The sequence below is a fragment of the Miscanthus floridulus genome, chromosome 8 (genome assembly GCF_019320115.1).
Source record: "Miscanthus floridulus cultivar M001 chromosome 8, ASM1932011v1, whole genome shotgun sequence".
NCBI classification, from domain to species: domain Eukaryota; kingdom Viridiplantae; phylum Streptophyta; class Magnoliopsida; order Poales; family Poaceae; genus Miscanthus; species Miscanthus floridulus.
This window is the reverse complement of record NC_089587.1, coordinates 38,262,622-38,275,518: the sequence shown is the minus strand read 5'-3', so window position 1 is coordinate 38,275,518 and position 12,897 is coordinate 38,262,622. Positions and strand designations below refer to the sequence as shown.

The 12,897-nt window shown below is 46.0% G+C and overlaps 1 protein-coding gene across 1 annotated transcript; it reads left to right on the top strand.

Annotated features, from left to right (window-relative positions):
• Positions 1-11,439: 11,439 nt before the first annotated feature.
• LOC136468894 (uncharacterized) lies at positions 11,440-12,897 on the top strand. Its single transcript, XM_066467299.1, has one exon. It carries the CDS (start codon positions 11,440-11,442, stop codon positions 12,895-12,897), a length of 1,458 nt encoding a protein of 485 aa, XP_066323396.1.

Sequence of the window (12,897 nt, the reverse complement as noted above, 5' to 3'; positions counted from 1 at the left end):
TCATTCTACACCATGCCTCTCATCTTCTCCCTAGACTGGAGAGCCTCATAAACTTTCTTTAGGGTTAGTTCATCATGGCTCAAAAGTATGGTGTCACGAAAATTTGCATACAAATTTGGCAAAGAACATAGCAATAAAAGACCTAAGTCCTCATCATCATACTTCACCTCCATCGACACTAGGTCGGCGACGATCTTCTTGAATTCAGCGATGTGGCTCATCACTGAATCCTCCTCCTTCATCTTCAGGGTGAACAGCTTCATCTTCATCTGCATCTTACTGGTTAGATCCTTGGACATACAGATCGATTCCAGTTTCAGCCATAGTTCTGCAGCAGTTTTCTCTTTCAGACACTCCTGCAAAATATCATTATGAAGATGCAACTGAATTAGGGCGAGCGCCTTCTGATCCTTGCGGATCTCTTCTGGAGTCCACTCGGCCTTCCTCTTTTCGAAACTATCTAGCGCCTCATCATAGTCATGAGTCTGCGCCAGAATCCCCCGCATCTTGACTTGCCATAGCGAGAACCGCGTGTCGTAGTTCAGCAGCGGAAGATCGAACTTCATCGACGTCGTCATGAACCCTAACAGCAACCAAAGCTCCGGTACCACTCGTTACGAACGACGTATAGGAATATGAAGTAAAGAATCAAGCCACAGAGGAGACACACGATTTAACGTGGAAAACCCCTCCGATGTGAAGGGGAAAAACCACGGGCACCAGCCAGCAACAATCTCACTATCTCAAGAGTTTTGGGTTACACGCCTATGACGGCTTACAAGAGAATCAAGTCTCCACGAAACCCTAGCAATGGTGTATATACCGTACCGTACCGTGGGGGGGTCCGCCCCCCGCACCCCCCGAGCACAGGGGCGAGACCTGATGGGTCGGCTTCAGACTCCGCTACGCTCCGGCCCAAGCTTCCGGCGACGGGCCTCCGCTTCGCTCCGTCAGAAGCCCGGCCTATATCCTGGAGTGAATTTGGAACAACTCCAACAAACTCCACCTTAAGACAAATTCATCTTGTATCATAAATCAACCCTTCATCCTGAACATAACAAAAATAGAAAACCACTGGTGCCAACAATAGTCTCTTGGACTATCCAATTAAACCAACTAAACTTGAGCACAGCTCAAACTTAGCAACAGGAACAAACTTTGTCATCATATCAGCAGGATTATCATGAGTACTAATCTTGCATACCTTCAGCTTACCTTCTTCAATCACATCACGCACAAAATGATACTTGATATCTATGTGCTTAGTTCTCTCATGGAACATCTGATCTTTAGAGAGGTAAATTGTACTTTGACTGTCACAGTGCAAACTTATGCAAGATTCAACTCCACAAAGCTCAGCGTACAAACCTTTCAGCCCAATTAATTCTTTGCACGCTTCATAAATAGCCATATATTCTGCTTCAGTAGTAGACAAAGCAACAACTGACTGTAAAGTAGCCCTCCAACTCACAGCACAACTGCCAACAGTAAACACATAACCTGTAAGTGATCTTCGCCTGTCCAGAGTGAATTTGGAACAACTCCAACAATTCTGGCACAAGAAATCCGAATTTGAAGTGCATGGGTTTTTCCCTGAATTTGAAGTGCATGGGTTTTTCCCTTTAGCATTAACTGGAGGTGCTGTATCTCCACAAAGTTTCAGGGAGCGAAGATAGTTTTCCAAAAAAAATTACCGAAGCAGAGATGGGGCATTGGCCATTCCCAAACACATTGTCATTCCTGTCATGCCAGATTGTCCAGAACAACAACATCAATTTTGCTCTGAGATCTTTGTTGGCACTATTTAAAAGAGCTAGAATCCAACCAGGTCCTATATAGGTGAAGGCTGAGTCATCAAGGAGTTTCCATGATTGGCGTAAAGCATGTCTAAGCGAAGATGCAAAAGTGCAGCGGACTATGACGTGATGACCATCTTCAGGTTCCATACCACATATTGGACAGGTAGCATCAAAGATAAGGTGATGGCTCAGACTGTTTGATTGGACACCCAAACCATTACGGACTAGCTTCCAAATAAATTTTTTTACTTTTTGTGGAACCGGGGCTTTCCATATTGTGTCAAAAAAATTCCTATCAGCTGACATGCTAGTTCCACAGTTGTTTTTGGATCTTCCTTCCATTGCAAGTTTGTAAGCACTTCTAACAGAGAAGAGGCCGCTCTTTCATAGTGCCATGCTAGGATGTCATCACCTTCAGATGCTGGTATTCTGAGATTGAGAATTTCTTCAGCTTCATGAAATAGGAACATTTTCCTAATTAGGGGGTTCGTTCTAGCCCCTTGGATTTTGAAGAATCAGGTCTGCCACTTTTCGTACTCTTGAATTTTTAGGAGGACTTGAAATTTTCAGCGAGTCTGATCTTGGTATCCAGTTGTCTCTCCAAATTTTAATATTGTGTCCGCTGTTTACTCTCCAAATGACGCCTTTTTTAGAGATCCAGGCCATGCTCAATGCTCTTCCAGACTTATGAGGAATTCTGAGGGAAACTGGTATCTGGCAGATCACCAAAAGGGTAGTACTTTGCTTTTAGCAATTTTGCGCACAGGTTGTTGGGATATATAAGCAGACGTCAGGCTTGCTTCACTAGCAGAGCTTGATTAAACATTTTCAGATCTCTAAAGCCGATTCCTCCTCTCAACTTTGGCTTTGTAATTTGATCCCAACCTAACCAGTGAACCTTTCTCCTTTCATTTTCATCACCCCACCATAAATTTCTTATCATTTGTTCGAGATCATCACAAAGACCTTCAGAGAATTTAAACACGCTCATAGCATACGTGGGGAGGCTCTGTAAATTTGATTTGACCAGAACCTCTTTACCCCCACTTGAAAGATATTTCTCTGACCAGTCATTCACCCTCTTACTGAATCTTTCTTTTAAACTTTGAATTTACCATTAACCATTCTTCCTTCCGGAACTGGAAGTCCTAGATATTTTTCCTCAAAACTTCTATCCTGGGTTTCCCAACAGGAACTGATTGCTGCAATATTACTTTCAGAACATTTGTGCCCAAACATGACACTGCATTTATTGTTACTAATTGACTGACCAGTGTTTTTCTCATAGATATTCAAAATGTTCTTCACAATCTGGGCTTGCTGTTCATTGGCTTTCAAAAACAGGAGGCTATCATCTGCAAATAAGAGGTGAGAAATACCTGGATCATGCCTGGATATATGGAGTTCCTGCAGCCGGCCATCGGCAATTTCCTTGTCAATCAGAGTAGAGAGCCCCTCTGCTACCAGAAGGAAAATGTAAGGAGATAATGGGTCTCCTTGTCTGAGGCCGCGGGTGGGTGAGATGGAGTGTAGGAGCTGCCCGTTGAGACGAACAGAATACTGATTTTATACATTACATCACCCAACCAGTCCACCTATTTTGGAAGCCAAGTTTTTGGAAAGCTTTCTCCACGTAGTCCCAGTCAACACGATCATACGATTTGGCCAGGTCAAGTTTATAGGCACAAAATTCCCCTGTTTTGTCATTGCACTGTTGAATAACATGGAGGCATTCAAAAGCTATAATAGCATTGTCTGTAATCATCCGACCTAGGATAAAAGCACTTTGAGTTGGGGAGATGATGTCCTGCACAAGAGGTCGTAATCTATTGACCAAACATTTTGAGATCACCTTGTAGATAACATTACACAAGCTGATGGGTCTATAATCCTTGATTTCCTTGGCATCTTTCTTTTTTGAAATTAGAACAATAACAGTGTCATTTATTCCTTCAGGCATTTTACTAGAGGCAAAAAACTGCTTTACCCCTTTGATTACATCGTCCTTTATGAGGTCACAATTCCTTTGGAAGAATCTAGCTGGAAATCCGTCAGGTCCGAGGGCTTTTAGGGGGACCTATTTGAAATAAGGCATCACTGATTTCCTCATCTGTGAAGATTTTGCACAAAGAAAAATTCATGTCATCATTTACTCTCGCCTGCAGGTTGTCAATGACTAAATCAGGTTCCACTGAGTTATCTTTTGTATAAAGTTCAGTGAAAAAAGCTATTTGTTAACTTGCCGATCTGTATTTCATTTGACACAGTCTGACCATTGCTGTCTTGGATGCTTGAGATTCTATTTTTCTTTGCTCTCCAAGACGCTAGACCTCGTTTGCCACACTTGCACATCTCGATCTATCTATATTAGAGTCTCAACAAGACCACACACACAGATGAAAATAAGAAATTTTTTACAATAATTGGGGAAAAATTCGATGGCTGACATCGACCGAGAGCGGCCAATCCGACGGCAACAAAGGTAGGAGGCAACGGGAGGCAATGGGACGGAGGCAACGGGAGGCGATTGCTGTGTCTATGATTGGTGGGCCATATGCGCAAAAATCGCCTTCCATTGCCTCCGCAAATGTGGGGATTAGTACTGGGCGGTAATTTCATTCTCGTAGTTTTTTTTTTTGATAAAGGGTAAAACGGTAACTCTATAAATGCAAAAATAATGTTTTGAGTAATATAGTTAGGATGGATAATACAATTAGTATAGTTAGTTAAATGAATATGTCGTTTACTTGTTCCACCGCCGCCGCCGCCGATGGGAGGAGGCCGGGCGCTGGGCAACGGGCCACCCCTACCCCTCGTTCCTCCTCGCCGTCATCCGCTCGGGCGTCGCCCTCCTCCTCGCCGTACTCCGCTCGGGCGCCGCCCTCGGCGTTCGTCCATGGTGGAGCAAGAGGAGGCAGGTGAGGATGGGGGCCATGAAACCTAGATCCAAGCGCGCCATGAGGAGGAGGAAGCGCCGGCGCCGACACCGACACTAGTGCTGGCGTGCTGCACACGACCAGGGGCAGGTTCGACACCGCCGCGGTGCTATCTGCGATGGGCAGGTTCGGCGTCACGCGCCTCGCGCTGGCGCCGCCGGCGCTGCTGGCCATCGTGCTCACCGCCGAGGAAGCGGACGCGAGCGCTGCCGCCCACGTGGCCACGCTCTTGGCGGTGAACTACGGCGGCGCGCCCCTCACGGCTGACCTCATTGCGCGCTTCTCGCGCACTTTACCCGGCGTAGGCGTTACCCAGGTTGGTTTCTCGCTGCTGCAAGTTCATGTCTTTTGATTCTTAGTTCAGAGAATATCGTAACTACTAGAGTAGTTCATACAAATCACTTGCAATTGTGTGTTCATCATAGCATACAGTACTTGTTTCCAATTGGCAAAAGGGGTATGGTCTTACAGGATTGATGGTTTTCGTATACTAGGTTAGAAACTGTCAAGTATGCTCTCTTTAGTTAGTGAATTATTTATTGACAAAACTCATTTGCAGATATGAGCTTGAATTAAATGTTCTTGGACTTAGGTTTTTAGTTTGACACAGCCATCATGTGTAATTTTGAGTTTTGTGAAAAGAAGTATGAAGAGCTATTGATACAACTATAGTTCTGTCAGCCGGTTCAACTTTGACTTTCATAGTTTGCAGAATTTCTGGTGGCTTGGTTGGAGCATTTGTAACATTGGGCAGGATTGACATGTCATTCAACACATTAGTGCGAGAGAGGAACGCTATGCTTCCTACAATTTCATCAAAGGTAATTTATATAGTGAAAAAACACTTGCTTTGATTTGGAATTTGCTGCTCATACTTTGTGCTCAACATTCAATGTAGATATTCAGCTCAGACCGAATGTAAATTTATGCCATTCCATATTGACCCCTTGGGTTGTCTGATCTTTTTCCTAATGGCTAAAATTAGTTTCAAGAATGTGAAGGGTTGGATCACTCTGGAACTTTTATCTTATAGACTTCAGTCCTGAAATAATAATACAATTTCCATCATTATGACAGCAGGGACTTTTGCTATAACTGACTAGTTAGTAATGACTAGTTTGATTGAGAATACCACAACACAAACACCTTTAACTTTTACTTGAATGTTGCCCAAGTGTTGTTTTTGTTGCTGCCATGCTGGAAGATAGAATGGAACTACAGCTAACATGTAAAACTTGGTTACAAATTTTGATCAGTTTAAAAAAGAAACAACTTTTGTTGCAAGAATGATGAAGCCAAATGCAGTTTGCTACTATGGGCTATGGCATTCCATTTTATTCTGGTTTGGTCATTGGGGAGTGGGGATACTTGGGACCAGTTCAAAGCATTATGAAGTTTTGAACTGTCCAATTGCTTGGCTATATCTGCTCTTTTGTGCTTGAAGGGAAAGCGTCGGTGGTCCTGCTGGTGAAGAGAATGTACAGGATGCTAGGAAGCAAAATGGACATCAAAGACAAGTTGTTGTGAGGAGGTTTCACTTTGCTTTTCAGCTTGACTTGGCCTTGATCATCAAACTAGCCGCAGTGGTGTTTCTCTTTAGCCAGGAAGGCTCGAAACAAAGGTTGTTTCTTCTCATACTGTTTGCCTCATTGATTTACTTGTGAGTACTTTGCTCAAATCATCTCCAATATACTTAATGCTATTTCACAGTTTACTCTTCATTACTTGTATAGCCTATATATGGTGCTGCTAGATAACCTCGTGGTTCTGTATCCTATAGATATCAAACCGGAGCTATTACACCTTTTGTAAGATGGCTTCAGCGGGCGGGAGGTGCAGCTGCTCGTCCACCACAGGCCCCTGCTCGGGTTGAGAACCGTGCTCCTCTGCTTGCCCAGAATGATGGCAATGAGCAGCCCAATGGTAGCTTCCATATACTGCTCTTTGTATTGTTTGTGCTCTATGCATGATTGTTCATCATATTGCAACACCAATTTCACATAGTATTGTTTGTCTCCTTTATCAACCCTTTCAACAATATACTCAACAATATCATAGCCATCTACAGTCTCAATCCAATAACACTTGTCGGCTGCTTTTATGCTGTACTGCACATCAGCAAAATAAACACTTGGTGTGAACAAATTCGCAGCCTCTTTCTCAATAGTTGAAGCATCTGGTTGTAAGCATGGCTTAGAACTTGCTTGAAAGTTCAGATACGCTTCATTACTGCGCAACTTTGAAAGACAGTGGTCAACGTGCTGTATCAGCTCTAACAGTGTCATTTTCCGATCAAGATTAAACTGAATCCTAGAGTGTAGGCTCTCACTACGCTGGTTGCTCCTCAGTCCTAAGTAGCACTTACCAGCATGATACGCCGCACACCAGATTTCTCTCATCTCATACATCTGGTACAGCCACGAGTCCTTATCTGTAACTTTCTCCTTTGCCAAGAATGCTATCCATTTCCTCTTAGTCTTTTCTATGGAGCAACGATCATAAAGAAAACCCCTAACCTTATCCTTCAGATCCTGGGTGTGAAGATTACGCGCAATGCACACTTCAATATGCCATACGCATAGCCTATGCGATGAATTCGGCCACACAATACTGATTGCTTTCTGCATAGCACGGTCTCCATCGGTGATCATAGAAACCGGATGCTTCTGAATCATTGCATCACAGAATGACCTAAGCAGCCACACATACGACTTAGTATCCTCGTGAGAAAGTATTCCGCAGGCAAAAAGAACCATGCTTTTATGATGATTCACCCCAACAAAAGGAACAAGGGTCAGGTTGTATCGATTCGTTTTGTACGTGCCATCAAACACGACGACATCACCAAACGCTCTATAATCCATCTAACATTGATAGTCACACCAGAGCAGTCCCGTCAGGTGCCCTCTCTCATCAGTCTTGTACTGAAAAAAGAAATCAGGATCTCTACGTTTCGATTCTGTCATGTAACTGATGATTGTTCGAGCATCACCACCAGAAAGTGTCTCCGCCTTGTTGCAATGGCAGAAATTGTAAAGGTCCCTTGATGTAAATCCAACCTTATCATACCCACCGTACCGCCTAACCATAATATCCATTATCTGGTGTTTGCGGATCCTAGAAATCTGCAGCTGCACAATCTCTGCTTTCTGATCATCGCTGATTCTTCTATGTGAACGCAGAAAGCAAGCAAGTCTGGTTTCATCATCGGATGGTTGTGCTCGTCGATGAAATCCTTCACATACCACTGCTCTGTGTTTGGATCCTGTGCAATCACAAGTTGAGCACGGCATCCACAACGAGTGATATTCCGCGGCCTCCGCTTCTTGATCTCCCTCCTCACCTCCTTCTCTGCACGGAAACCTTCATAGCTGCAAACAAACTTCCGAAGGGTCCTCTCATTGTGGCCGTTGTCCCACTCGCAGTATTCCTTTCTCACACTAAATCATTTCTCATAAGCGTAGTTGTTATAAAACTCAAATCCGTCATCCTCACTGCCAAACATCTTCATAACAATTTCACTGTACTCCAGCAAAGAATCATCATCCGACATTTCCTCCTAAAAATGAAGCTTTCATTAGGATGCACAGGTTTTCATTATTGAAATTCACTTTGCACTTGAAGTTTCAAATTTTAGCAGCCTGCCATGTTCTAAAACAGCAGCCTATGTTTATATGCATTTAGAAACTTGGAACCAGCCAAGGTGTAATAGAAACAAGCTCCACCAAGGTGTAACAGAAACCAGCCAAGGTGCATGAGCAGTGACCTATTATATCCAAAAATAATACAAGGCACATAATCTGACTAGTTAGGAGTGTGCATTTTATTGCAACCTGATTTTTTTACTTGCGCAACTGTAATACAGTTAATCAGTTAAACACTTAAACTTGTAGAAAAGTCACAAAATCTTTCCAAAGACCATGGGTGTATGCAAACTTATCCCTTTTCTAACAAACCAAACAATCTAATCTAATCTGATGGGTACTGTTCACGAGCTACTGGCTGTCCTTTGAATTACGTAGAATAAGATGAATCTCAACTCAGGATGGATCACTTGTAGCAAAGAAAAGAAAGGAAGAAAACAAAAACAAACCAACCATGCCATTTTAGTAGTTATGGATAACATGAGTTAGTATACATGGACATGTGATATGAGTTTTGCGTTTCAGTAGCCGAGTACGACATCAGTATATGTTTTGCTCCACACTCGAGTTTAACACTTGATGTTGGTTGAGTGAAATGGTGGCTGTATGACATAATCATACAGTAATTTGTTTTGGCATTCAGCTAGTGTGCTCCATATTCTCTGCTTGACAAGTTCCCTTAATGAGAAAAAGTATGAAACGTATTATTTAGTAAGAAAATAAAGAAAATCTCATTTTGTCTGCATAATCAGTTAAAGCACACTGGTTTAACCTAAAATAGAAAGGTACCCTAGTTCACTTATTGCATAGCCCATACATTCGTGAACCTAAAACCAGGGTTCAGATAAAGTAAACCACAACCCCGAAATTTCAGGAATTTCAGAATTATACATTTACTAATTAATGAGCTCGGCTATTCCTACTCAGATGGTTCAATTGGAATGAACACAGACTACCAGGAAACTGAATGGCCTTGAGGGCTGTAAACCACCAAGGAAATAGCTTTATTATGGTGGGAAACTGCCAAGAATAGAGGGCAAAGGAAATAGATTTCCTTGGCTGCCAAGGAAAATAGGGCCACATCTAGTTTGCCATACGGACAAGGAAATGTTGTAACCACCAAGTAAACAAGTTTTCTTGGGGGCTGCCGGGCTGGTAACCGCCAAAGTAATAGCTGTTTCCTTAATCCTGGAAATGACTGGTAGTCAACACATTTTCTGTCCTCAGATAAAACCAGAAATAACAAAATCACATAAACATTAACATTTTCCGTCATCAGATAGATGTATTAAAATAGACATTAGCACCAGACCTGACTAACAAGTAATCCCCTAAAAGATAAAGATTCAAGAATCATTTTCTTTTTTGATCTAAGGTATATGTATCTATCAAAAACTCGAGAGCTTTCAGATTAATATCAACCCCCAAAGAGTTCAGGGGAGGCAATGCTAGCTCAAAGCAAAGCAGCATCTGGAGTTGATAAAACCATAATGTAGACAACATCTACCTAGTAAATTACATACATGTGTCCACATGAACACATCATACCACCCCCAACCAATCGATTCTGTTAAAAGGTCTGCTAACCAGGTCCATGAAATTTGCACAAAACCAACACATAACAATAGGATAAAAGATGAACAAAAATCAATCCACCTCTATCACCAGACTATTTGAGCTACAGAAGAGAAGTAAATAACGTCGCGCCCCAGGTTTTCTAGTACACAAAGGAAATATGCTCGATTTCTCCATATGAAAGAGTAGTGAATGGAATCAGAATGAACACAAACCAAATTGATTCGAGGTTTCATCATGTGATCGGATTACAGGGGAGTTGGTACCTCGAGGATGGCCTCGGACTGGAGGGCGGTGAGGGCGCGCGGGAATCCGGCGGACTCGACGAAGGTGGCGACGGAGGCGACCACCGCGGCCCTCACGCTGGGGGCGGGGGCAGCGGCGCGGCTGGGCCACCGTCGCGACGAGGCTCCAGTGGTGGCTAGAGGGAGGGAGAGAGCAGGGCAGTGCGGGCGATGGCAGGCCGGCGCGGTACTGTGCGAGGGCGGCGGCGGCGGTGGCGACTTTGGTGAACGCGTGCGAGGAGTCGGGACGACGGCGTCGGGCACGGATCAGGAAGGGGGCGCGACGAGTAGTGATAGGCATGTGAAATGACCAACATACCCTTTATGATGATAATTAATATTTTATGGAGGCAATAGGAGGCAACGCGAGGCAATTTCAAGTACTGTAAAAGGGCTCTTAAAATAAATACGAGTGCCGCTGAAAACTTTATTTGAGTTGGATCTGATTGTGTACTTGGTTAGATTAGATTGAGTTAGAGCTCTAGGTTTCATAGATCATCCCACTTTCACACATATCACCGTGAATCAGCAAGGAGCGTTCTTAGTCGATATGCTTCAAAATCACACTCCAGTTGCAGATTGGGACCATTGTTGCACGTCTCGGCCAAGTCCTCGTCGCCGCGGACAAACACTACCGCCGCCGACCTCTGCGCCACCAGGAGTAGTAGAAGCTTGTTGTATAGTCCAGCCAACACCGATCCTTAGCAGTCTGAGTCGGAGTCCGTAACTAGTCCATGCATTCAGTTTTTTTAGCTTGTAGCTATGTTTAGCCAACATCTAGGAGTTGCGCGCGGCAATGGCGGGTCGTGGGATGGCATGAACTGTAGTGCGCTGTGTGCCACGCGTTTAGGGGAGATCACCTCCCACTTATGCATGTAATCGCTATTTATTCAGTGCATGTATACAAGAAAAAGCAGTCAGTTTGACAGCACCAAACATCGTGTGTTCCATCGAGTGTTTCCGAGTGCGTCTTTCAAGGTTCGCCGGCGTGATAGTTCACCGGCGATCCCAACAATTGGTACCAGAGCTAGGTTAGAGTCCAGGAAGGATGTCCGCCCCCGCTTCCGACGGTCGGTCGCCATTGCCCCCTCCGCGCCGTCAAGTTTCTCAGTCGCCAGACCCGCGCCGTGGGTGTCGAGGTCGTGTCGAGGTCATCATCGAGCGCGTCATCAAGGAGGCCAACGACGCCATGTAGTACCCCATGCTCACGTGCTCCAACTACCAGGAGTGGGCGCTCCTCATGAAGGTCTATCTACAGGCGGCGGGCTTGTGGCACGCTGTCGAGCCGGAGGAAGGGGAGGAGGTGCTCATCGAGTACCGCGAGGATCGCCTCGCCATGGCCGCCATCCTGCGATCTGTGCCCTCTGAAATGCTGGGTTCCCTAGCCCGCAAGAGGACGGCGCGATCGGCGTGGGCGGCGGTGAAGACCGTCCGTGTCGGTGTGCTTCGAGTGCGGGAGGCCAACACCCAGCACCTGCTCCGACAGTTCGGCAAAATTAGCTTCAATGAGGGTGAGTCCGTGGACGAATTCTCGCTCCGTGTCATGTCTCTCGCCAACAGCATTCGCACCTTGGGCCACGACATCACCGACGCCCAGATCGTGAAGAAGATGCTCCAGGTGGTTCCTGATCACCTTGAGCAGATTGCTTACTCCATCGAGACGCTCCTCGACGTCAATGAGCTCTCGGTGGAGGAAGTAGTCGGTCGACTACGCGCCATTGAGCAGCGCAAGAAGAAGCCAGCCTCTACGGGCGCGTCGTCCAACGTCGACAAGCAAGGTCGTCTGCTCCTCACTGAGGAGGAGTGGATGGCGCGGCTTAAGCTACGTGAATTCGGCGACGGCTCCAGCAGCGGCAAGCACGGCAAGATGCGCCGTGGCCACGGTGGCGGTTCCAGCGGTGGACGCGATAGCAAGGGGCAGGACGGTTCAGGGAAGCCTCAGGAGAGGAACCCTAACAAGTGCGCCAATTGCGGCATCAAGGGCCACTACGCCAAGGACTGCCGCAAACCTAAGCAGGAGCAGAAGGCACACGTAGCGGAAGGTGAGGAGCAGCAGGCGCTGATGATGGCCACGACAACTGCTACCTCGACCATCGCTGCGCCGTCGACTTTCTCGGCTCAGTTGTTTACTCGCGTCGAGATCCACGAAGCGGAGGTCTTTGCTGAGCTTGGGCCCCGCATCGACAAGGACGCCCGTCGGTGGGTGCTCGACACCAGGGCGACCAACCATATGACTGGCTCGCGCTCGGCGTTCGCGCATCTTGACACCAACGTGACCGGAATGGTTCATTTCGGCGACGATTCAGTGGTGGAGATCGAGGGACGCGGCACCATCATCTTCGTCCTCAGGAATGGCGAGCACCGTACCCTTACCAGAGTGTACTACATTCCCCGTCTCGTGGCGAACATTGTGAGCCTCAGACAGATGGAGGAGGCCAGGTACCGCATCGAGCTCTACGACGACGCGCTGAGGATCTACGACAAGGCACGACAACTGCTCACCAAGGTGCCGCGTGGTGGCACCCGCCTGTACATCCTCGAGCTGGTGATCGGGCAACCTGTGTGCCTCGCGGCGCGCAGCTCGGAGGCAGCCTGGCGGTGGCATGAGCGGTTCGGCCACATCAGCTTCAAGTCGCTCCGCTCCCTCGCCAGCAAGTAG